Source organism: Monodelphis domestica, chromosome 2, assembly GCF_027887165.1.
Source record: "Monodelphis domestica isolate mMonDom1 chromosome 2, mMonDom1.pri, whole genome shotgun sequence".
Taxonomy (NCBI): domain Eukaryota; kingdom Metazoa; phylum Chordata; class Mammalia; order Didelphimorphia; family Didelphidae; genus Monodelphis; species Monodelphis domestica.
Genome location: NC_077228.1, coordinates 117,043,183 through 117,070,363, shown reverse-complemented (window position 1 = coordinate 117,070,363; position 27,181 = coordinate 117,043,183). Strand labels below are relative to the sequence as shown.

The following is a 27,181-nucleotide window of genomic DNA, read 5'->3' as shown; positions in this document are numbered from 1 at the left end:
ACTTAAAAGGAAGTGATCATTCCTTCTGGAATTTATATCAAATAAAGAATGGGAATCCTAGACTTTTTCCTGCATATAATCTATTTTTAAAAAATTATAGGTAAGATTCTCTTATCTAATATTCTGCATGGGTAATCTGCTCCATTAGGATGGAAAGTAATTAAGAAGAAAACTCTAATGATAGAAATGATTCTGATAAAGAAAAGGGAAAGCTGTCTTTAAAAAGTACCCTCTGGATACAAAAAGAACTCACTGGAACCACTTGGAATTTTGAAAGAATGTTCAGGAGAGAAAAGCAAATTCAATTAACTAAATATAAATATTAGAGGGGAATGGTTTTATAGGAACAATATCAAAATGGCTAAACCCCAGATAAAACTAATGTTTGTGATGAATTCTTAGAGTGAAAAGCTTTGGGGTTATTTCCAGGGGCAGGAAGATGTCAAAAGGAAGGTCAAGGAAAGGATAGGGTCAGTATAGATGTGACAAAGATAATGAACTAGGAAGAGATGATAGAACTTTTTGTTGTTCAGTTGTACCTGATTCTTTTTGACCCCATTTTCTCTGGCTCATTTTACAGATGAGAAAATTGAGGCAAAGAAGATTAAGTGACTTGTCCAGGGCCACACACCCAGAAAGTGTCTGAGGCCAGATTTGAGCTCAGGCCTTCCTGACTCCAGACCCAGCACTCTATCTACTGAACTGATCTGTATCAATTCTTATTTTGCTTCTGTTTTCTCTGCCAAGGAAAGAGTTCTTTTGACTGGGAGGAAATGAAGAAACATGATTAAAGAGTTAATAAGAACTACTCACTAAGTTCAAATCCCTAGAGCAAATGAAGTCTATTCCAGGGTATTAGAAGATCATGTAGATGGGATTATTGAACTCTTGAATCTAGAAAAATGTGGAGAAGATAAGTGCTACAGAGACAAATTCTTATTTTCAGACAGTAAAAGGTAAGATGGACTCTCCAAACTGTAGGCCATTAAGTCTGACTTGGGTTTGCAGCTCAATTCTAGGGCAAATATTTAAGAGGAGGAAGCAGAACAGCACGGTGGATAGGGTACTAGATTAACATCTGAAACCCAGGTTCAAACCCATCTTTAATGACTACTAGCTGTGTGACCTTGGGGAAGTCAATTAATCTTCATGTGACTCAGGTAACCTTTTTTAGAATTTACCAACTGGATGGGTTGCAAACTATCAGATGGAAGGCGTTTACACAGAGATTTTCCCATGCTGATGAAATAATGTCTCTTTCCTAAATTTATTCAGATATCACTAAAGGAACACTTAATGAACATCTAGATAAGGAACTAGGCATCACTATGAGTCAGTGTGGATTGATCAAAAATAAAGCACATCAGACTAAACTGATTTCTTTTTCCAATAAGATTAATGGACTGATGGACAAGCACAGTGCCTCAAACCCAATATGCCAGAATCTCAGAATGAAGTCTGACACAATATATTAGGGGGTATGAGTAAAGGTAATTGAGTATTTGAGTAAAGAGCTAGGGAATGCATTGTCTTCTCAGGGGAGCAGGTTTCCAAAATTGTAAAGTGCATGGAAGGATCTGGGAAAGAAAATAGTTACATTCTGAAGGGAAACTGCTTCACAGAACAGAGTGATGGAAGGGTAGCATGGGATAGAGAAATAGGAGGGATAGAGCTACCCCTCAAAATCAACAGCCTTTCTTTCTTCCTTTGCTCCACTCTTTGAACATAAAGTAGCCCTTCTTTTTGCCAAGGACAATTCTATTCTTACCCACGCCCCTAACTTACATTTTTCTGGTAAGCTTTCCCCTTCAGCCTTTCCCTAACAGCCTCTTTCCATCTTCAATCTGTATGTACTGCCTCTTTCCTTAGTTTCTTTCATTGAAATTTCCTCCCAGCCTCCCCCTGCAAAAACCTTTCACTTGACCCCTCCACCCACCAGTAGTTCAAGTTATTATCCTATATCTGTCCTCCCTTTCAGACTCCTACAGAGAGTCATATCCACTCACCTTCACTCTCATCTAAAAAACTGAGGGGGCTGGATTAAATTACCTCCAAAGTCTCTTCTTTACATCTCTGTAGAAAACTTTCCCCCAACATCCTCTCTATGAAATGATATAAACTATATGAAAGAATGGGGCATTAGTTCTGAGAATTAGTTCTAATTTAGCACTAATGACTTAGTCACAGGGTCACAGATTGGGAGCTGAAAGGGACTCAAAAAATCATAGTCCAACCTCCCCATTTTATAAATGAGGAAACTGAGGTAGAGGGGACTTCCTCAGGGGCCCCTGGGGAAGAATGTCAGATGCAGAATTTGAACCCAGACCCTCCTATCACCAGAACCAGTGTTCTTTCTACCATACCTATGACAGATGTGTTTCTGTACCCATGTCTATGGGTGTGTAAGCCTCTACATGTGTCTATGTGAAGATGTATCTAAGAATGATAAAAAAAAAAAACAGAAACTCCCATCTCCATATTAAGAGAGGTTCTAGGAGGCTTTCTAAAGACAGATTAGAACAATAAGGAACTCCCTACAACAGAGAGAAACTTAGAGGACTAAGGAAACTCCTTTACCATTATGGAAACTGGGGTTAAATGACTGCTCAGGGTCACACATCTAGGAAGAATCTGAGGCCAGATTTAATCCAGGTCTTCCCAACTCCAGGCATGGCACTATGTCCACTGTGCTGTCTAATTGCCTGGAAAAGCTTAGTTTCAACAGGGTAAAACAACCTGTGAACAAATAAAGCAAATGTAGAAAGCAGCTCTTCAGGGAGCTAAACTCATTTGGTCAGTAACATGAAAATAATTCTGTGGTTGGGAAAGGCTCTCTCTCTCTCTCTCTCTCTCTCTCTCTCTCTCTCTCTCTTTCTCTCTGTCTGTCTGTCTGTCTGTCTGTCTCTCTGTCTCTTTTTCTGTCTCTCTATCTCTCTCTGTCTCTCTCTCTCTCTGTCTCTCTCTCTCTGTGTCTCTCTCTCTGTCTCTGTCCCTGTCTCTCTCTGTCTCTGTCTCTCTGTCTCTCTCTGTCTCTCTGTCTCTCTCTGTCTCTGTCTCTCTCTGTCTCTCTCTCTGTCTCTCTCTCTGTCTCTGTCTCTGTCTCTCTCTGTCTCTCTGTCTCTCTCTGTCTCTGTCTCTCTCTGTCTCTCTCTCTCTGTCTCTCTCTCTGTCTCTCTCTCTGTCTCTCTCTCTCTGTCTCTGTCTCTCTGTCTCTCTCTCTCTGTCTCTCTCTCTCTGTCTCTCTCTGTCTCTCTCTCTCTATGTATGTATGAATGTATGTATGTATGTATGTATGTATGTATATATCCATCCTACATTCTGCCTTTAATCCTTCTCAAAGAAATAAACAGAAAGTGACTTGCTGTTATCTACTCTGGGGCCAGACACTGACAATACCCCACATGCTAGCCAGACTCCAGAAGAAAAAGAAAACTCAGTGTCAAATTGGGCATTTCGTCACATGATGCTAATTACCAGAACTAAATCGATATAAATCCAGTGCATATCAAACAAGTCCGGCAGCTGTTTGCTACGCTTTTTAAAGCAGATTTCATTTCTAGGGCTTGGGAAAAATGTGAAATATTTTGAAAGACCTCTGTCCCTCCTCTTTCTCAAAGCCTTCACATATGTATGGTTATATATGCATATAGATGTACATATATTTTCTACAAATATCTACATGCACATGTTTATACTTGTGTTTTCTTGAGTCTCATGTTTGGGAAGAAGGGCAAGTTCTGGTGTCTTCCAAGCTGTACTAGGAATCTTTGGGAATAGTTCTGTTTTCTCCACTTAGCTGGCTGTATATATTCAAGGAAGAAAAAAAAACAGGTTTTGGTAACATGATACAGAACTTGACACTAGATATACTGCCTAACTACTGGGTCCAAAGACCCTTCTATAGACAACTGCTGTACCCTCTGCTCTGGGGAAGATTCCCAGAGGTATTTGCCATCTAGAATCATCAGTCTTTGGTCCTAGAATTGAGGCAGTACAAAAAACATTTTATTTGGAGTCAGATGTCCTGATTTTGAATGCCAACTCTGACATGTCTTGGCTATATAATATGAGGAAATTATTTCATCTCTCTGGGACCTATTTAGATTCTATTTCTCCATGAAATGGGGACATAATATTTATACAACTTACCTCAAAGGGTCAGTAAAAGGAAAGAAGTTCTTAAACTTTAAATCATTATAGAAATGAGTCAATATTTTCCTTAAAACTTGTAAAGGAGAAATGCAGGAGCCCCTAAATGTATATAAAATATATTCCTATGAAATTGCCATTATTATTGTTAGTAGTACTAGTGAAAAAATTACTGAAGTAATAAAACATTATGATTATTATATAATGAATATCTGTAAAGTAAGTTTTTTTCCACATTGTCTTCCAGGAACAGAAAGTCAAGTTAATTAGCTTTTATTAAGTTCCTACTATGCAGGAGCAGATAGGTGTCTCAGTAAATAGACACCAGCTCTGAAGTCCAGAGGAACTAGGTTCAAATCAGGGCTACTTCCTAGCTGTTTGAGCCCGGGCAAGTCACTTAACCATGATTGCCTAGCCTTTGCCCTTCTGTCATAGAGTTGTTACTAGAACAGACAGTAAGGGCTTTAAAAAAAGTTCCTGCTATGTGCCAAATAAAGTTATATGTTGTACACAGGGAGCAGTAAATAGGCTCTTTTGGCTGTAAATACACTGGTACACTAAGTACAGCAATGTAGAATTGGGACATCTGGGTGGTGGAGTGGATAGAACACTTCCTCCAATCAGGAAGATTCATCTTTACAAGTTCAAATGTAGCCTTTGACACTTACTACCCATGTGACCCTTGGGAATTTATTCAATCCTATTTGCCTCAGTTTCATTACCTGTAAAAGGAGTTGGAGAAGTAAATGGAAAATCACTCCAATATCTTTGCCAAGAAAACCCCATACAGGGGCATGAAGAAATGTGGAATCAACCTGGAAAGATTACTTAGAGCCAGATAGTAGAGAGATTTAAATGCCAGACAGGTTTATCCTAGAGGCAATAAGAAACCACTGGAGCTTTTTGAGGAGGGGATATACATGATCAGTTCTGTGCTTTAGAGTGGTTGCCATGTGAAGGATGAATTTGGAGAGGAGAAACTCTAGAGACAGGGATAGTAATTAGCAAGCTATTGTAGCAATTAAAACTAGAGGGGATGAGGGTCTGAATCAGGGTAGTGGCTATGTAAGTGGAGAAGGACAGATATAATAAGACTTAGAAACTTACTGGATGGATATAAGAGATGAGGGAGAGGAAAGAAGAAAGATGATCCTGATGTGTGAATCTGAATAATGGGAATGATGGTCAGCAATGACCTCATTAAAAATAGGGATATTACAAAGGTGTTGAGTTTAGGCAGGGGAACTAATGAGTTCTGTTTTGGGCATGTTGAATTTTGAGTGGAGATGTCCAATAGGCAGTTGAAAATAAGAGATAAGAGCTGAAAATGCAGATTTGGGAAAACAGGGATAATAATTGATCCCATGGGAGTCAATGAAGTCACTCAACAAGTATAGAAAGATACTTCTACATCCTGTAATAAAAAAATAGCAGACTAGAAATTTTTGCTAGTCCCCATTCTTCAAAACAAAAACAAAAAGAATTATTGGCCAGAGGTGGACAGAATCTACCCTCTTAATCAAAAATTCAAGAAAGCAAGAAGAACAGTGAAGCAGCCTAGTGAATTAACACTAGTATAAGATCTTTTAGGCACTCATTCTGCACTCCGCTCCCAACATCCTCTGCTTATTGCTGGGCAATTCCATAGACTTGAACTTTTGGAGTCACACAAGGATCCCCCTCCTGCTACAGAGACTCTGCTGATACACCCTGTCTCCTGCCCATCTCCCACTGGTTACAACAAGGAGCAGAGGCTGAGTCTCCCTAGCCTGAGGAGAAAGGGAGAATGTAGGTATGTGTGTTCAGAAAGAGTAGGAGTTAGGATGGGATTCATTACAGCTTTCAACAATTCTAAACTAAATTTGATTAGAAGAAAGAAAAGCCACGAGCCTTTGCATATTTCCATCTCTGATGAATTTGGAAATATTTGGAATATTAATAATAAAAATTAATTTTAAAAATAATTTCATCTCTGAGATAATACAAGTAAAATGGATAATCACCAATTAATCAATCATCAAACATCTATTAAGCACCTCATATATGCAAGACACTAAGGATACAAATATGAAAGTGAAAACACTGACCTAGTGGGGGGGAAGGATGTACTTCTACCCCCCAGTTACAGGTTCACGTATTTCCAGTTATTCTGAGATTTTTAACCTCAGTTAGTCTAGACTTTTAATGCTCCCTCATTACCCATATCCAATCAGTTGCCAATTTATCTCCATATCATCTCTCTTATCTGCCCCTTCTCTCCCTTCACCTAGTCACCACTTTAGTTCAGGTCCTTAACATTTCTAGCATATAATTATTGCAAAATTCTCTTAATTGATCTCCTTTCTCTTGCCAGTCCATCCTTCACAATAGCTGCTCAAATAATCTTCCTGGAGCAATGATGGCATTCCCCAGTCTGAAAATCTCTAGAGGCATCCCATCACATTCGGGATAAAATACCATCTGGCTCCCGCCTACCATTCCAAATTAATTTAATATTCATGACCTCTACATTCCAACCAAATAGGCTGGCATGATGTCCCTCAAACTCAGTTTTCCATCTCCTTCCTCCATATTTTGCTCCAAGCCTCAGAAATACTCTGTTCTCACCTCTAAGTTTAACTATTCTTAACTTCCTTTAAGTCTCATCTCATGTGATATCTCCCATCTGGCCTCCCACCTTAAGCTTTCTGGCCTTTACTTATTTGGGTACATGTTATACTCTTCCAGATAGACTATAAGCCCTGTAAGAGGAGAGACTGGATCGTCTTTGTTCATTTTTTTCTTTCTGGCTTCAGGGAATAGACCAATGCCTTGGCACATAGTAGATGCTTAATGCTGGTTGAATTGAATTGGACAATACAAGCAGGACCTGCATTTACCAAAAAAAAAAAATCAAGAATGGGTTACATTTCGAAATACTCACCATCAGCTATTCTATTAAAATGATGGATAGCTTCAAAGGAATGCCAAAAGTGCCTTTGCCACAGTGAGTGTGTTTCAACTAATATGGGGAATTATTGTCAGAATTCCATCTCTGAGACGAGCAGGTTAAGACACAGGCTCTGGATCCCCATGGAGAAGAAAATGTACATCCAGTGAATGCCACAGTATGCCTCCTGCATCATTAATGATCATTACGAGCAGGGCATGCTGAAGTGGGGTTCCAAAGGGTCATAATCAGCATTGGAACAAACTGTTCACAACAAAATATGTTGTTTTTCAGATGCAGAAAACCAGACCTTAGAGGTTTGTTCAAGCTCTGGGGAGATGGGATAAAGGACTAATTTTGAGCACAAGGCTATTATGTTAACTAAATGCCACCATGTTTGGTTAAGTGGATTATATTTCTTTTTCCCTCAGACAGGCATTCATGACGCTGCATAATCTAATTCTCCCCAAATTGAGACAACACTAATAACAATAAATCACATTAATATAGCACCTCATAACTCACAAAATACTCTTTTTATATCAACCTTTTGAGGTAGGTAGTACAGGAAATATTATTTAGGCACTAGAGATTTTAGATTTCATATTTTAAAGGCATAAGAAATTGCTGGTGTTGAAACTCTCTTCAAGGGGTAGGTATCTGTATTTCATATCCTTACTGTTTTCTGGGGCATGGAGAGGTTAAGTGGCTTGCTCATAATCACCCAGCTAGGATTTGAATCTAGGACTTCCTGACTTCAAGGTTAACCCTTAATGCAATGCTACAAATATATTTTTAACTTAAGCCAAGCTTTTTTAATGTATATTTTTATTTCTAATTACATGTAATGATAATTTTTAACATTAATTTTCTAAAATTCCAAATTAAAAATTATCTCATCCTTTCCCCCCTTGTAGGACAATAAGAAATTAAATCTAGGTTATACAGCTACATCATTTCCCTGATGAATAAATTGAATATAATAGAGATGAGGTAATTTGTTGAAGGTCATAAATCTATGGTCAGGATAAGGTTTTGAATTCAAACCTCAATGTTCTTTTTTATTATACCACATGAGGTAAAACCAGGTTGTGGAAAATTTTAAAAAATACCAAATTAAGGAATATGGAAATATATCTCTACATTCTTTGGTACACAAATCCAATTTTCTCACTAACTCAAACATATCAGACTCAATTCCTAATTTTATGATTTTGCTTATGCTGGTCCTAAATAAAGTTCCTCCTATCTAAATCCCACAATCCTCCTAGGTTCAACTCAAGTCCCACTTTCTCTATAAGGTCTTGTGGTGCTCTAGCTCTCATTGTCCACTAGTACTTCTCTCTAACAAATACTTTCCTGTGATACTCATTGTGTTCTTACTGTTTTTAGTAATTTAGCAAATATCTTTGTTTCATCTTTATTGTTCAGTTGTTTTCTGTCAGGAAAACATAATTTAGTTTTCAGATTCTTCATGACCCCATTTGGGGTTTTCTTGGCAAAGATACTAGAGTAGTTTTTCATTTGCTTCTCCAGCTCATTTTCAAGATGAGGAAACTGAGGCAAAGAGGGTTAAGTGACTTGCCAAGGATTACCCAGCTAGTTAAGTATTTCAGGCCAGATTTGAACTCAGAAAGTTGAGGCTTCCTAACTCTAGGTCTGGCACTCTATCCACTATGCTACCTAGATGTCCCTGTTGCATTTTACCTAAGTGCTATTTGTATATTCAATAGGTCTGGTATATACTATAAAAGGCTCTTGTCCAGGTATATTTTGACTAAGGTTGCCATTAAGATCTTTCATGTCTGAAAATCTTTCATTCTTTTTTCTCCCCCAAATTGTTGTGTAAGCTCCTTGAGGAAAGAAACTTATATGTTAAAACAAAAGAATAATCATTATCCTACCTATATTATAGGGTTGTGATGAAGAATAAATAAAACAATGTGTTAAAATGACTTTGGACACTCCAATCCTCTCCAAAAATCTTGGTATAAGCATCATCTTCACAAATAAGTTGATTAAAAGAGAAAGAGTTCAAGAAGAAAATTAATACAAATTCAGTAAATATTCACTATCCCTTCAGTCCTGATGAAGGTGTTGCAAACAGGTGCAAAGAATGTAGAAGGCATGGTCCTCTTTGGAGGAAGATATTTTCTGTAGAGAAATATGAAAAGTTTAGATCCCAAATGAAATGATGTATGCAGCCAGGCATGGTGATACATGTCTGTAGCTCCTGTTATTAAGGAGACTGAGGTCTGGGATGAGAAGTTCTGAAGGTTAATAGAGCTAAAGTCTATCATGTGTCCCCACTGTCTGGCACCAACACAGTCATCAGCATGGGTGCCACCAGGCTACCTAGGAGCCCAGGTCTGAAAGTCAAGTTTCCTGTGCTGATCAGTAGTAGAATCATGTCTATAAGTAGCCACTGAAATTCTAGCCTTGAAGAGAAAGGAAAGAAGGAAGGAAGGAAGGAAGGAAGGAAGGAAGGAAGGAACGAACGAACGAACGAACGAACGAACGAACGAATGAACGGAGGAAGGAAGGAAGGAAGGAAGGAAGGAAGGAAGGAAGGAAGGAAGGAAGGAAGGAAGGAAGGAAGGAAGGAAGGAAGGAAGGAAGGGAGGAAGGAAGGAAGGAAGGAAGGGAGGAAGGAAGGAAGGAAGGAAGGAAGGAAGGAAAGGAGGGAGGGAGGGAGGAGAAACAAAAATATGAGTCCTTTCCAAGACAAAACAGCTTTTACAAACAAGCTGCCTTTCCCACAAAATTAGTTGAATCAATGTTAAGGTGCTGACTCCCACTAACTGACTAACATTTCTATTGAAAATGTTTTTCTGGTCATCTTGCCATCCTCAGTGCCAGTTTCAACATACTGGCATGCTGCATGATGATGAGTTATGATTTTATAAAATGAAGTACCTATAAGTGGGCTAAATGTTACTCATCCTGGAGGGGACTGTCCATTAACAGGAACTATTCTCTGAAATTCAACAGACCTGCTTTTTGAATCATCACAATAACACTTCTAATTTCAGCTAATAAGATTCAACTGCTCTGAGTTGTATTCTGCATGGCAGAATGTGAGGCACAGAATCATACAGTGTTAGAACTGAGTTGGAAGGGACCTTAGAGACTATCTGGTTCTGTGCCATAACTAGGAATTTTTGCACCTGAGATGCATTTAATTGAATAGAATGAAGGAGGGCACATCAGGGAAGAGATCTTGGGATGCAAGGCTCTGTAACAGAAATAGACTCTAAGACACTGCCCCATGGTTGTGAGATTCCTATTATCTCTGGGCAGCACAAACTCCAAACACTTTTTTTGGTTAGGCCAGTAGGGAAAGAAGCATGCCAAGTCAAGGAAAGCTCAGATGGGGTATTGTAAGGTCTCCAGATCCAAGCTTGGCTGATATACACGTATTGCCTTAGCATAGACACTGATCCTTGGTATCGCCATATGGAAAGTGAAATATTGGTTCCTAGACTTGGCAGCATTATATTAGGCACAGAAAACATTCTACCTAATTGGGAACATTTATACTGATATGGGATTGGCCTGGCACCCCAGCTAATGACCCTGGGGCATGGCTTGTGACTTTTATCACTAACCCCTTGGAAGGAATTGAGAGGTGATATAGTAGGTAAGGGGCACATGGGTTGGAAAAAAATTGAGCCCTTAGAGAGGAAGATCATAGTGATAAGACCCTAGGGATGGTGTCCCAGGATTAGGCAAGGGAACAGAATGGTTATAAGGCAAGGATGGTGTCTGAAGGACCACTACCAGGTAAAAGTATATCCTTCCCAAACGTCAATGACCTGTCAAAAATGCAGAGTAATTTCTATCCTAGTTATGGTTCTAATCTAGAAAAGTCTCTAACTGGGCAAATAAGAAAATTGAATCCCTCTAAAAATAAAAGAGTCAGGCCCTACCTGATCAGTGGAGCATTAATGTCTTTTCTAGACTTATTGAAAACTGGCTCACTTTAAATTTCATGATGCTATAGAAAGAACAAAGGATTCAATCAGAAGATTTATTGTCCAAAGAGATTCACACCCATTGTCTGACCTATGTGACCAGGTGCAAGTCACAGCTTCTCAAATGATCAATTCACTCATCTGTAAAATGATGATAATACACTATCTACCCCATAAGACTATTAAAAGCACTTTGCAAAAGCTAAAGTATTAAATAGCTGTGTTGGTGTGAAGTCAGGAGACAAGAATTCAAATCCTGTCTCTGTTATTTAGTGCCTATATGACTTTGAGCAAGTCATTTAACTTAGCTGGTATCCAATAGGAGTATCCTCCTCACTTAAGGACAGGTACCGACTCACTTTTATATTTGTGTCCTAGACGTATAGCACATATCAACCAATTAATCACTAAGCATTTCTGCAAGTGGGGGATACAAGTACCAAGCCCGAATGCAGTAATTCCTATTTGCAAAGGAGTTTACATAGTAAGCATTTAATAAATGCTTAGTGATTGATTAGAATCTTGGGGGAAATACCTAAATGAGAATAAAGCAAAGCATGAGATTGAGATTCGCCTCTCTGCTGGAAGTCTTTATTTGTGAACTGAATATATCTGCCTATAAAGGAGAAACTAAGTCAACAGAAGTGGGCAATGTTTTTGCACTGTTCTTTAAAGGTACTTTCACTTATCAACACTTTTCAGTACAGAGAAATTTAACAACCTTGGGAAAAGCAAGTGTAGAGGAGACAAAAGCTTTTCATTCTCCAGTAACTTTGTGAGGTCCACCTGGCTCATGAGTGCTCTGAAGATGCCTTTTGTCAGCTTCCTACAGCTTTGCTCCTCAGTGAGTCACAACCAATAGCTTCAATTCTCAAAAAGCTTTTGGGAACCATGAGAGCTGTTTCCTTCCTACTTCTTTTTCCCTGCATCTATTTTCTTCCATGAGTTTCATAAGAGAATCCTAGCTTTGCTGGACCACTTAGAATCTCCCAGGCTAAACAAGAAGAAAAATGCCTGCAGAATAATCCAACATCTGTGCCTATAGTAGAGTAGCTCAGTCCAGAATTTCTCCAACCTAAATATCTCAGGCTGCAGAATGAGTCAATTTCCTCTTCTTTTGCCTTCACTAAAGACAGAAAACATCTGGCAAGTTCTCTCTGTGTGGCTGTGCATAGATTTACAGGCAGTCATTTGCAAGTTCTACTAACTTGGAAGAAATGCTAGAATGGAAAGACTGCTGGTTCTGAAAGTTGGAGGACAAAGATTCAAATTCTGACTCTATTACTTAGTGCCTATATGACCTCAGGCAAGTCAATTAACTTTGATGATATTCCATCTCCTCAAGAGAGGGTTGGGCTAGATAACCTCTGAGGTCCCTTCTGGCTTGAAATCAATGATACTTAGATCCTAGAACCAAACATAAAGGTGAATATTCTAAACCCTTTGAATGTTTTCATGAAATTAGAGATTGGTTTCTGGTCATAAAGCATCTTTTTGTATACCATTTTGTATACCATTCCTCTTCCAAACCTGTTCATGGGATAAGTGACCAACATGCAACCATTATGACTGGATACTATGGAGAAGGAACAGAAAAAGCAGAAGACAGACACCATCACTACACTTGGAAAGGTCCCATCTGCAAGCCTAGGTCACATGAAAGAATAAATAATAGAAGCCAGCAGACAAAAGTATAAGTAGTAGTAACTGGAAAGAGTATATCTTTGTTCCAATTATATATCTGAGAATAGCTGAAAGAAGGTGGAAGAATGAAAATGTCAATTAAAAAAAAAAGGAATTTCAGGAAGATCATTCTGGCTTTATAGCAGTGAATGGTTGCTTCAGTTCAGTAGCTACTGATGAGCATTCATACAGGAAGATAAAACCAAATGGAAGAACAATATAGACTAATAGGCAAACTATGACATAATTAGGTGGGTGGGTAGTTCACTGGGCTAATTCATTAGTTCTAGGATCCTGGAGAGGCATTGCAGATATGCAGTATGCTAAGCCCACAACTGAACAGAAAGAAAAGAATAGTTTGAATTGCATTTGGGAAATTTATTCAGTTTCTATGATTTTAAACTATTGCCTGACCCCAAACCCATCTTTTTAAATATTCTCCTAGGAATGCTATATGGTTATGGATCAAGGAACACCACAATCTCCAATGAATCAACATTTTGGATGATCCAAAGGGCAATGGAGAGATGGATGGTGGGTATAAGTAGTTGTAGCATATTTCCAACAATGACCTATATAAAATAAGTAGTGTAAAGAATGTCATCTAGGAAATGCATGATTGGAAGAAGAAGTAGGCCAATCATACAATGAATACAAGAGATCATCTGTTATAGATGGATGGGGTCATGAGTTAAGCTAGAACTCATGAAATGCAAAAGAGCATCTAGTGTATTGGTAAATCTTCGAAGGAAAATTTATCAACAGGTGTCATAGAAAACCAAAGTGACTAATTTTCCAAAAATACCTACTTCTTATCCCAACCTCTTACTCAATTAACTCAAATGGCACTCTATTTCCTCTACAAATATAAGCTCCTCCAAAATTTAAAGAATTTTACAACCTATCCAATTTCATACTGTTCATTGTCCTGATAAATTACTATCCTCTATGTATTCGAAAGTCCAGCCATACTTACTGTTCTTCACACATGATGCTCTACTCCTGGGTCTTTTCACTCTGTATCCCCAGCATGGGATGTTTTCTCTCTTCATCTCAGATTCTTGGAGTTGTTGGCTCCCTTAGATTTTCCTATCTCCTCCATGAATAGTGTCTTTCCATTTATACCCTTATATATACTATACCCTTTTATATACTATATATATAAAGGTATATACTATACCCTTTTATCTTTGTATAGCCAGGACTTATCACAGTGCCAGGCACATACTAAAAATTGCTTGTTGACTGATTGCCTGGAGGTATAAATGGGTAAAAATGGAGTGTCCTCACTGATGAAATCATAAGTCTAACTATATATTAAAGATACTGTTAAATATCTACCATATGCAAAAGATTGTGTAAGGTTCTAGTGAGACAGGTGAATGGTGCACAATCACCAAGTCCAGCTTAGTAGGGAGACTTGGGGGGCTTTCCAGCTTTGCTGGACCATAGCATTTCTTATAAGTGTGATGAGGAAGGAATATCCTATTGATGTGTACTGTCTGGGAGATTTTTTTAAAATATTAAGACTGGGTTCAAGGAACCAATCCCTGGAAGGAGAAGGGGCATGAGGGATAGAGGGATTTGGATTTGATTTAAGAAAATAGTTGAAACCAATAACAATAAGAAGGGGGAGGTTTTTAGTGTTAACTGACCTAAGAGTATGTCTGTTAGCTCAGAGAGAGGAATTAGAGGCAAAACAATAAGAGGGAGGAAAGCTTTCAGAAGGCAAAAGATCAGTCTGGGAGGAGACACTCTGCTGTGAATACCAGGAGGAAGCCAGTTTCATAACAAAAAAAATAAGGAATGCTAACCCCTTTTTTGCAGGTTACAAAAATAGAATGAGCAATTTCATTACAAAGGGCAAAATTAGCCATAACAATCTGGCTAGGGAATTAATTCAGGTAGGCAACTATAAATAGAAATGGATGGGGGAGAATGAGTACAGATAGAGAGTGGAAAAAAGCACCTTCAAGAGAGAAATATATACAAAAGAAAAGTAAAGCCTATGAAATAAAGATATTTGGCCCTGTACATTGAATTATCTAGCAGGGGGGTGATGGAGGTATGATGCCTGAAGGGGAGCTGAATCTATAAGTTCAGGAATGCTGTTGCTCCAGGTTCTCATCCAGTAAGTCTGAGATGATATAGGCAATGGCAAGTCAAGGAAGCATTCTAGAACATTCATTTAAAAAGGACTTGAGTGTGCTGTAGGACCTTGGGCTACCAAAATTGTAGGTAGGCACTGGAAAGTAGGTAGAAACACCAAACATGTCTGTAAATGAATCAAAAGCTCTATATGATTCCATCACACTGGAAAAGTTTTGACTTGAGGTTCAATGATGGACTGTCCCTCTGTTGTCTGAGAACCAGGCTAGTGATGTTTGGAGTTGTTTTTCACCAAAAAGATCACTATTGAGTGATGAATTTTTTGAGCCATGGAAACTCATAAATACTGTCCATTAAAGCATGTAGAGATTCTGATCCACATCATAGGAGGGGGCACCTATAGTGATGAACTGTCAGATTCTAAAATTACTGAAGTAATAGCCTATTATATCTATTTCTCTTTAATGTTTTACAATAAATCCTTTGGAGGAAAAAGCCATGTAATCTTTTCAGGGAACATCATAAGAGAAAGAAAAATTGTTGAACTGAAACTACAAACTAAAAAAAGTAGCAGAAGCTCAGTTTAGAAATAAGATATGGTGCAGTAAACACACATAAAAAAGGGAGAGGTAACCAAGTCTTGCAGCTTGCTGAATAGATGAAGAAAAGAATGGTACTCCAAGGAATCACAGAGGGTCCTTGATTTCCGTGGAGTCACAGAGGAGATAAAACAAGCTAACAAATAATAATAATAAAAAGTAGAAAATAATAAATGAACCACAGAGCTACAATAGCTATGAGAATTAAGAGAAGAGAAAGGACAGGAAAGACTTTATGGAAGATTTTGCAGCTGAACTAGTCCTTAAAAAATGAAAAGGATTTCATCAGAGATAGAGACAGTGAAAGTGAATGGATTCTAGCTATGGAGGAAAAGCATAAAAAAAATACAAAGGAGAGAGTAGGATAATGTGTTTCACAGAGGGCAAACAGTGCACATTGGCTGAAGGATTCAGCACTTGAAGGGCTATGTAAGTTAAGGCAGAATGGTAGCATAGGGTCAATTAGGGAAGGTCTTGAAAGCTAGCTGGAAGTATCTAAATGTTCTGGTATGCTAAAGCCACCTCTAGTCTGCTTGTGAGAGACAACTGTTAAATTTTCAAGGTGATCATTTACACCTCAGAAATCAGCAACTGGTATAGATCAGGATATGTTTTATTCTTTCCTTGATTGGCTAGATTTAAGAAAGTGCCATCATTGCAGATTAAACAAACAAAAGTTTGTGTGCATACATTTGTGGTGAGGTTATTATTAAACATTTACCAGCACATGCCTGTATTGCCCTAAAATATTGCTTGAGCTCAGTAGGAGCACAGTAAAATGGTCAGGGAATGAAATCATCACCAGACTGGAGGCAAACTAATAATAATAATAACTGGCATTTTCTTTAAGGTTTACAAAGTGTTTTAATCCATTTTTTATTTGAACACTAGTCCTGCCTCACTTCCCTGAAATTTTATTTTATTTTACTTGTACTTCACATTTTATTTACTTTTATGTGAACATGCTTTCATGGTTGGTTTTGAGTTATTGTTTTAATCTCTAGCCCTTAATGCAATACTAGTAATAATAAATGCCTAATAAATGACTGTTAATTGTTTCTTGATGCTGATTCTTCCAATAAAATGTAAGGTTCCTGAAGACAGGGGCTATCTAATTTTCCTATTTTTATCCCTGGCACTTGGAAGGGATTTAAAAGGTTCTACTGATTTCGGGCTTGCCTATGGGAATATGGAGTTCTGTGTGCCATATCTGATAAGATTAGAGGATCTGATTTCCTTAGGATCAAGGAAAGTCTAGTGCCTGAGAGTGATCTCATAATTACTCCCCAAAACTTCCCAGCCCTAGGAAAAACAAAGTGTATTATGCTCACCAAACTGTTATGAATAAAGCGGGTTGACAGAAGCCTTCGGATCCCATTCTCCATTGTCACGCCTAACCAGTTCAGCACTGCCCAGCACCACAGGTAGTCATGCCCTCCATGCCAATAACTCACAAATGCAAAAGTCATCGCTGTAGAAAACAGCATTCCCAGTACTCCTTGGCGGGAGCCTCCCATTGGTATGTAGATGTACCTGTAGTAACAAGAGAAGGAGAGATATACTTTTTCTTCTATTTATACCTTTAATACTCAACACCTGGATGACAGATATGTGTTTTAAATGTCTGGCTGCATTAAATGTGCAGTTCAATTCAACAGCATCATTCTGTGGCAGGTAGGTGGCACCATAGTATACAGTGTTGGGCTTGGAGTCTAGACAACCTCAGTTCAAATCCAGCCTCAGACACTTACAAGTTTGTGATGTAGAAGAAATTGCTTAACCTCTGTTTGAGTTTATTTCCTTAATTTTAAAATGGGGAGATAAAATTATAAACTAAGAATTATAATAGCACCTACCTCCAAGGGTTTTGTGAGGTTCAAATGAGATGTTTGTAAAAGACTTATCACAGTGCCTGGCACAGAGTAGGTGCTAAATAAATGATAACCATCATCATCATCAATCATCATAGCTAATACTTTTATAGTGATTGATGTGTTATCTCATTTGATCTTCACAACACCCCCTTTGAGGTAGAATATCTCCATTTCATAAGTGAAGGAACTGAGGGTAAAGGAGATTAAATAAACTACTCCTGCCCATAGTTAATAGATGTCTAAGGTAGGCTATTCAGGTCTCCTTGACATCAATTTCAGTATACTATTTACCTACAATTCTTGGTTTATCCAACATTAAGCACCTCCTATATTCAGGACACTTCATGAGATTCTAGGAAGACAGAGTCCAGATAAGACACAATCACTGCCCTTAAGGAGTTAACAATCTAGTTTAAAAAGGGACAGAACATATACATGACAATTATAGTGCCCAATAATGTATAAGTCCACTAGAAGGATACAAAAAGAGCTAAATGAAGTCTGAGAGACTATGTATAAATATGTTAATCATAGAATTTAAAAATAGGAAGAGACTTTAAATATAATTTAGTACCTTTTTTTTGTTGTTCAGTCATTTCAGTTGTATCCAGCTTTTATGACCCTATTTGGGGTTTTTCTTGGCAAAGAATCTGGAATGGTTTGCCATTTCCTTCTTCAGTTCATTTTACAGAAGAGGAAACTGGGGCAAACTGGGTTAAGTGACTTGCCCAGGTTCACAAAGCTAGTGTTTGGGGCTGGATTTGAACTCAGAAAGATGAGAGTCTTCCTGACCTCAAGCCTTAGAGTCATCTTGCCATCCCAGTCTTACACATAGTAGGCAGTTAATAAGATTTTCTTGAACTGAATTGAATTCAGGCAGAGGGTGGCTTGAGAGTATTATTAGAGATGCTTCATGTGGGATTCATGCTTTGAGTAGGTATTGGAGGATGACGGATAAAGCATTTAACTTTCTATTTTATTCCAAACAACTCTAACTTTAGTCTTTTCCAACTCTAATGTTCTGACGAATTTTATTCAAAGCTTTTACTTTACAAATGAGAATCATTGCTACAGATTTTGTACCTCTTGGGCAGGGATGGGGCAGAAGGGAAGGAGAGTCTCATCCAATCTCACTCTCTCAGGCAAGTTGCCCAGAAGTGGGCAATGAACCAATAAGTAAGAAAGCAACATTATAGACAGCGGGTGCTCCATGTGACAAAGACATCAACCAAAAATAAACCCCCACTGAATGACCATGAGACTAGGTTCTTAAACCTGGAAAAGCTAGTGAGTGTCTGAGTCTGGATTTGAACTCAAAGATGTGTCTTTCTGGAGCTCAAACTGGGTTGGAAGGATTCTTAAAATAGTGCCAAAGAACCATGAAGATACCCAGGGATTCTGCACAACTGTTATTGTGATTCCTACTCCAGAAGTCATTTCAACTCTCCATTAGGACTTTGTGTCCAATTTCTAACTACCATTGCCATCCTTACCATCAGCTCTCTGTTTTTCCTCCCTATAGTCTGAGATGACTAAGTTCAAGAGAGAACATAGTCTTCTCTCAAAAAAGATTATATTTCTGATATGGGGAAAATAAAGGAAGGGTTATTTTTATTTTCTCCTTCCCCAAACAAGAATATCCTGAAGAAATAAAAATAAATATTTAAGGACCTACTATATGTGAGTTCAAATCTGGCCTTAGTCACTTACTAGTTTGTGTGATCCCGGGCCAATCATTTATCTTCTATCTGACTCAATTTCCCCACTTGTAAAAGTAAGGCTAATAATAATACTGACCTCCCAGGATTGTTGAAAGGATAAAATGTTACTAGCTTTTATTCTGAATGCATAAATACATTCATGTATTCACATATAATATATCAATGCATATGTAAGGCACTTGAGTAGACCCAATCTGGCAACAGCATATATTACAGACTGAACATTATGCCCATAGCACCATTCCAGGCATGTGAGAAATTCATATGTGTATAACATAGTTCCTGAAGTCAAGGAGCATATAAGCTACTGGGCATGAAAGAATAAGACTAATTAATAAAAGTAGTGAACAATGCAAGGCAGAATATAATTGGGCGCTTAAATAAATGAAGATATGAAATAATAAAATAGGGTTTTTTAAAGTGTATAGGCCAAATGTTGTTATTTTAAAAATAAGGGGGGAAATATAACAGAAAAGTAGGCTTAATGAGGGCTGAAATTGGCAAGGAAGGGTTGGTAGGGAAGGGCCCCCATAAGTTCTGGACTTTAAAGGAGGGATAATAAAAATAACAGCTGGCATTACTATAGTGCTTTAAAGTTTGTGAAGTCCTTTCCATACATTATTTCACTTGAATAGGCAGAGAGGAAGACAGGGTTTGGGAAACTGCGGATAGCCCCCTAATTAAAAATTAATGTTGAAACCTTTGGACCTAATCTTCAAATAATGTTTTTAAGAAGCAGTTAGGTAGTACAGTGGATAGTGTGACAGACCAAAAGATAGAAAGACCTGAGTTCAAACTTGACCTCAGCCACTTACTAGCTTATATTACCCTCTATCTGACTCAGTTTCCTTATCTACAAAATAAGGATGCTAAAAGGACAAAATTCTCTGTTGTTCTGTGGATGAATAAATATTTGTAAAGCACTTTGCAAACCCCAAACCACTATATAAATGCTAGACATTATTATATGTACCCCTTTATAAAGCACTCACTTTGCAAACCTCAAAACACTATATAATTGCTAGCTATTATTATATGTACCCCTTTAAAAATAAAGTTACCAAGATATTTTTCAAAACAAATTCACACTCTTGATCTAAAGAAATGCTGTTTTAAAAATGTCCTCTATTGCTCTTTTCCCACCCAATTTCTCTGATTTAAAAATTAAGAGTTTTTGAAAGTGAGGCATACTTTTAAAGTGTTAAAGTTATTCATTTAATCAGACCCGTATGCCATTGGAGCATGAAGCTTGGCAAAGAAAGCTCAGTTCCCCAAAGGGGGCTTGTTTCTATGGTGGGAATGAGGAACAAGGGAATCTAATAACCATATGCAGATCTATGTTAGGTTTCTCCAGGAAATACAGCTATGTCACTTTCCCTTTTGTATGGTAACTTACAAAAATCTCAGAAAATTCCTTTCATTCTAGGAACTAATCGATGACAATTTTCCAGGAACATTGATATGTGCTGGTTTAGAGCCTGAAGATTGATGAACATCCATCTGTCTTTACTCAACCTCTGGGAGGTAGCAAGCACAACAGAAGGCATGATAACGATATCAACAAAGTTATGTTTATGTTATAAATGCCCCCAAGTCTGGAATCAATATAAACAGAAACATACTTTTATGTGACTTTGTGCATGTGGGTAGGCATGGGAGTTGTAAAAAATGCACCCACTCTTAGAGGCTCATAGGACGTAAATGCATAACAAACAGTGGAATGATCCTTGAATTTGGAGTCAATGGCAGCTCCACTCCCTTCTAACTATGGGGCCTCAGACAAATCTCTTTGGAACTTAAGTGTTTTCTTAGTAAAATTAGAAGGTTGTACTAAATGAGATTTAAGGGCTTCTTCTCTACATGCATTATCTTAATTTTGTAAGGCCATCATATCCCTGGTATAACTTTCCCCACAAGAACAAAATAAATATATTTCTTCCTATCAGTGATTGGGTAATGTTAAGGTTTGAAATATTGGAGCCCAGGGCAAGCTCAACTAAACTAACCAAGAGGGAGTAGCATGAAATAGCTCTTGAATCATATTTTAAGGTAAATTTAATGGAAGATAAAAAACTTTCAGATACAAGTTATTATAGGAAGAAACCCCACAATGCTTCCTAGGTGGGTAGAGAAACCTAAGACAATATAAGGACTTGGAGATGAGAGAAGGACTTCATCTAGCATAAGTTTATTGCATACAGGCTATGCCCACCCTCTGGTTACTTATTATTATAACTAATTATTCTGTCAAAGGAGGTGCTAAGTTTGTGTGTTTCTATGTTGCTTAAAATAAAATACAAGTGCTGTCAGAGCCCTCTCAATTTCTCTGCTCTAGGGCAAAACCCTGGTCACTTCATCACTGTTATGTGGCTCTGAGAGCTTGTATATTCCCAAAGAAAGGGCTGCTGTCTGTCTTGGCCTGCACAAAGTACCAATACCTAGAGAATAAAACCCTTTATTATATTTATATTTAATTTTGGCCATTTTAGAATCCAGAGACACACAGAATAAGTAACTTCTCTAGTGATGAACCACTGTAAAATGTCATATAATGAGGATGTCTTGGTTATGTAATTTAACTACACTTCAAGCACAAAGTCAGTTCTCCAAATGGTGCTCAACACTGGGTACTATTGCAGATCCTCCACAGTCTTCTGATATCTGAAGAAAGCAAAATCCTATACTTCAATGTTAGAAAAAGATTCAATCAGGGAAATGTACCCTCTTTTCCTTGATACTCTTCTTTAGGTTTTTGTGACACTGTTCTCTCCTAATTCTTCTCCTGTCCATATAACTCTTCCTAGGTCTCCTGTGTTGAATATTCATCTAGGTCACATCTGCTAATCATGACTGTCCTCAAGGCTCCATCCTGGGCCCCCTTTCTTCTCCATCCCTATAATTTACGACAAAAATCTCAGAAAATTCATTTTATTCTAGGACCTTGTCAATGACAATTTTACCAGAACACTGAGATATGCTAGTTTAAAGCCTGAAGATGGTTCTAACCTTTTGCCTGAAAAAAAAGTCTATCTAACTTTTGTCAGCCTTTGAAAGGTAGCAAGCACAATAGAATATCTCCTAAAGAAAATACATCAACACTCCTTGATTCAAGTATCATAGTTTATAAATCTCTATTAAAAGCCTTAATCTCTCTCCTGACATCTCCAAGTACCTTTATCCATCTTAAACTGGATTTCATGTAAACATTTGAAACTCAAGAAGTCCAAAACTGAACTCATTATCTTTCCCCCCAAAAAATCTCCCTTTTTTCTATTTCCTATTACTATAGAAGGTACTGCCAACTTCCTAGTCACTCTAGGTTCAAACCTAGGTTCATCCTCAACTCTTCACTCTCTCATCCCCGTATCCAATCAATTGCCAAATCCTGTCATTTTTGTCTTCATAACATCTCTCCTATATGCTTCCTTCTCTCCTCTGACACTGCCTCTCCAGGCACAGGCCCTTGCTTCCTCACACTTTAACTGCTGAAATACCTTCTTGTTTACTCTCCCTGACTCAAGCTTTTCTCTACTCAAATCCATCCTCTGCTCCATTATCAAAGTAATCTTCCTGAAGTGCAAGTCTGGCCAAGTCACTCCCCTATTCAGTTCACTCTGGTGATCCCTATTACCTCCAGTATCAGATATAAAATCCTGTTTGTCTTATAAAGCCTTGCTTAACCTGACGGCTTCGACCTTTCCAATCTTCTTAAATCTAACTCCCTTCTACTCCTACCTACTCTGTAGTCTAGTGACACTGGCCTCCTTAGTGTTCCTCACAAAATATACTCTATCTCCTACTCTTGACCTGGAATTCTCATTTTCCTCATCTCTGTCTCCTATCTTCTCTAAATTTCTTCTGGGATTAGATAAAATATCTCCTTCTGCAAAGAACCTCCCTAGTATCCCTTAACGTAAATGCCTTCACTCTGCTGATCACCTATAATTGATACTGTCTGTATCTCAGGTGTACATAATTGGCAAGACCAGGGGTCTTGAGGAGATTCTCTCTCTGGCTCTAGAGTTGGTGGCTCTTGATGAAAGGACATTCAGATTCCCATTGGGATTCCCATTGAGACTCTGGTGAAGATTGGCATTTGGATTCAGATTTTGACTCTGGTGTTGGAGACTCTTGCTGAAGGGACTCTCTGGCTCTGGAGGCTCTGATATATTTTTGCTCTGGTGACTCTTGCTGAAGAGACTCTCATGGACTTCTGCCTGGAGATTGGAACCCTATTGGTGGTGAGCTGGATTCCATTAGAACAGCACATCGGGTGGTAGGTTAGGCAACTTCCTACCTCTTTCCTACATTTTCCTCTCTTTACTATCACTACATTGATGTAAAAACTAAAGCTACTAACAATCTCATAATTTAATTTTTTATTATACAATTAGTAGGTGTTTATTAAATGTTAGTTGACTGTCCTTACCATTGACTGAGCCATTAGGGCTAATCAGCTATCCACAAGAACACTGGACCAAGATAAAATGTGATCTCAATAGAGAACATTGGGGTGTTAAATCTGAAAGGAATCCCAGAGATCATTTCATTCAACTTGCTTTATTTTATAGTAGGAAAAAACTGAAGTCTAGAGAATTTAAATGATATATTGTTGTTGTCAATTCAGTCAGATCCAATTCTTCACCATGTCATTTGGGGTTTCCTTACAAAGATGTGGTTTGCCATTACCTTCTTCAGCTCATTTTACAGATGAAAAAAAATAAAGCAGAAAAGGTTAAATGACTTGACCAGGGTCACAAAACTAGTACGCATCTGAGGCCAGATTTGGACTTGGACCTTTCTGACTCTGAGCCTACCTACCTGCCCAGAAATGAGATATCTTCCCCCAAGAGATGAACACTCATTTGCTAAAGCCTAAGAACTATAGGAGCACCTATTTTTTCCCTACCATCCCTGGCTTCACCTTACCTATTAAAATGTCTCCTGAGGATCCACTATTTGGTATTTAGTGTCCAACTTATGCATCCTTACTTAATCATTATCTAAATTATCTCCCCCATTCAATCACATAGGGAATTGAGAAAAGGTGGTCCTTAAAATAATTAATGTAATTCTTCCCTTTACTTAAAAAATAATAATTCAACCTAAAGCCCAATTCACAAAAATAAACCACTTTCTTCCTAGTAACTCCAGTATGCACAGTTAAAAATTTCATAATACAACCAGCTTTTATTAAACACCCACTATGTACAAGGAACTAGAGATAAAAAGACAAACTATTTAACAGTCCTTATCTTCAAAGACCTTGCATTTCTTGTAAATTCCTTCTGGCAATTGTCATTTCCTCTATAATCTGTATATTGCTAACTGCCATATCCCTTTGCTATTGAGGGAGGGGAAATAGGCATCTATCTTTCTCTAATGCTGACACAAGGTTAATCCTCCTGGAGATATCCTCTCTGCTTTTCTGAGATTTAAGACAGAATTATGGTTTTAAAACATTTGTACAAGCAAGGAAAATAGGGCAAAAACATCAAATCTACAGAGTATTCAGAATTACTGAATTAAAAAGGTCTATAATCCAATCTAAATTTCCTTCATCTTACTTTAAAGACCTGAAAAAACCCTCAGACACAACTAGTCCCCACCCCCATCATTTTAGCATCTGTTATTATCCCCATATGGGTGATCTTAGTGTCTATTTCAGCTTTTACTCTGGGATGCTCTGATGTGTCATTTTTTCCAGGAAGGAATCTTGGCCTATGCCTACCCATCAGCTTGGTGCACACTTGACTTCCAATTCTTCTTTCCTAGACCTTGGAATGCCACAGGTTCCTCCTATTTTTAAGGTCATCACTTTCAGAAGTCATGATGTTAGCATATTATAAAAACTTTTTTCACAGATCACTTAAATTAACACAAAACCCACCAACTTTCCCATAGTGACTACAATCCCATTTTGCTCTCTCTGCCCAACAGGAACAATAATACGTAAAAAAATGTACATCAAATCATACGAACATATTTCTATCTAGAAAAGTGAGAGATCATTTCTTTTCACTCTGCTAGACACAATATTAACAGTTATTATTGCCTAAAGTGGAAGGGGTTGACCTATTATATATCAGAGGCTTCAACACCAGGAAATGAAAGAAATATCCTCAGAGTTACTGTTTAAAAATCTACAGGTTAACAGTGAGACAGCATCTACTTTTCTATTTCATTTTGGCTTACAGACTGCGTGGAGCTCTCCAAGGTACTGACCAAGCTACCCTAAGCCTAGAATGAACAGAATGAAAGATCACTGACTAGACACTGGCTTGAGACCACAGTTTGCATTTGGACTGATTTTGTTTCAAGTCCAAAACTGATTTATTACACAAATTACCAATACTATATACATCTTTGGGTAAAAGACAAGGCATTTGCCTAAAGTCTAATCTCCTGTTTTTAGGGGACAGGGAGAGAAAGCCCACAGATTGGCTAACAACCAGTTTTTAGAGGGGAAAAAGAGGGAGGGGGCAGTAGACCAGAGTTAGGAAAGCATATAATATTCTTTTAACATCAAGTCTGCTTCATGTAGCTCATAAAGGGATTTTAATAAGTATAGCCAGCAGTTGGTTAATTGGAGACTGTAATTTTTATAGTCTCTAGGAGACCATGAGGGGTCGGCTTTCAAAGGATTTGGTACATTTTGCACTGAGTAATTCTCAGTCCCTTTAGTGAAAGATGCAGGATGCAAGTCTTGTATTCCACTTTGAAAAATTACCCATTAAAACACCATATCCTACTTGGTAAACAGAATGATGTGGAATTCATGAAATAGAAATTAAACTCAAACTATATTTAGTAACATGTAAGCTTCTAGGTTCATTTAATTAGATGTCAACATTAAAAGAACATATCATATGGCTCAATTACCTATGGCTGGTGGGTCAACTGATGTCTGGTGTTGAGGCTTTTTCAAGATCAGATGCCTACAAAAATAAAACAATTTTCCAACCAGAGACCTCATTCCCAAGGCCAGCCATCTTTTAGGGTACAATCTGTGGGCTAGGGAATATTGTTTCTCAAAGATATATCCCATTTCTTCACAAGAAAGGAAGGAAGAAGGGATGAATAGTTTTGGTTAGACTGCTTCACCTAGGGCCGTAAATTGACAGAAAATAAAATGTAATAACCAAAGAAAAATATTTCATGGCACACACACTAGGAAAATACTATCTTCCTAGGCAGGGGACATCAAAATTCTCTCATTGACCATCAAATTTTCTGGATAGAATTCATTCATACACAAGAAGCGATTTTTTTTGACATTAGGATATTTGAACTGATTTTCCAAGGAAGTTCTATTCCATACAAATATAAAATTTGAAAATTTCTCCAACTTTAAACTTGGATATGTCAAGACAGAATTTCTTAAAGCCCTAACCTCAAGGAGATTGCCTTTCCTGAGGAAATAGAAATATAAACAAAAAAAGTAAATGTAAGCTAATTTGAGGAAGAAAATGGAATTATCAGCTATGGAAACAGAACAGGTTTCAAAGGGGAGATAGCAACTGAGCTGAAACTTGGCAGACTCTAAGGATTTGCAAATAGGGGACATAGACTGTGGAAATACTCTAAGCAGAAAATGTAATGCTATTCCCTAGATTTAGTAAACTGATTAGTTCGGCTATAATACTTTCTATAGGATTGATGCTTCATATATGGGTGGACTTAAATGACCTCTGAGGTCCTTTATAGCTACAAAATTCAATGATTTTGTTCTGTCCCAGCCATTTAGAACAGTATGTTTAATTCCAAGGAAGAAAAGACCATGGCAACTAAACTCAAGATATAAAGTAACGCAATCCAATTCAACAAATATTTATCAAATATGCCTATTACTGCAAGGCATGTTATAAGTACTGGAAGTAAAAAAAAATACAAAAGAGTCATTCATTTCAAGAAGCTTTAAGAAGTTAGTTGAGCTTTATTCTGAAGTCAAAGCTTATAACCAGAATCTCTTCAGAATCCCACTGTCTTCAAGGATCATAAAGAGAGTAAAGAGAATTATGGGATTTCTCTCGGGAGTGGTTTTTATTTTGTTTTAATGTTTTTTTAAGGAAAAGAGGAAATGAGGGAATTGAAATATATTAGATAAGAAATGAAAAAGGGGGAGGAATTAACTATTTATCAT

General features: G+C 37.8%; 1 protein-coding gene across 1 annotated transcript in view; it reads right to left on the bottom strand.

Moving 5' to 3' along the window:
* HHAT (hedgehog acyltransferase) overlaps positions 1 to 27,181 on the bottom strand; it is a 560,175-nt gene that overhangs the window by 121,194 nt on the left and 411,800 nt on the right. Inside the window, exon 10 of the mRNA XM_001366441.3 lies at positions 16,775 to 16,976. Coding sequence (XP_001366478.2) covers positions 16,775 to 16,976 — 202 coding nt within the window. The remainder of the gene's footprint in view (positions 1 to 16,774; positions 16,977 to 27,181) is intronic.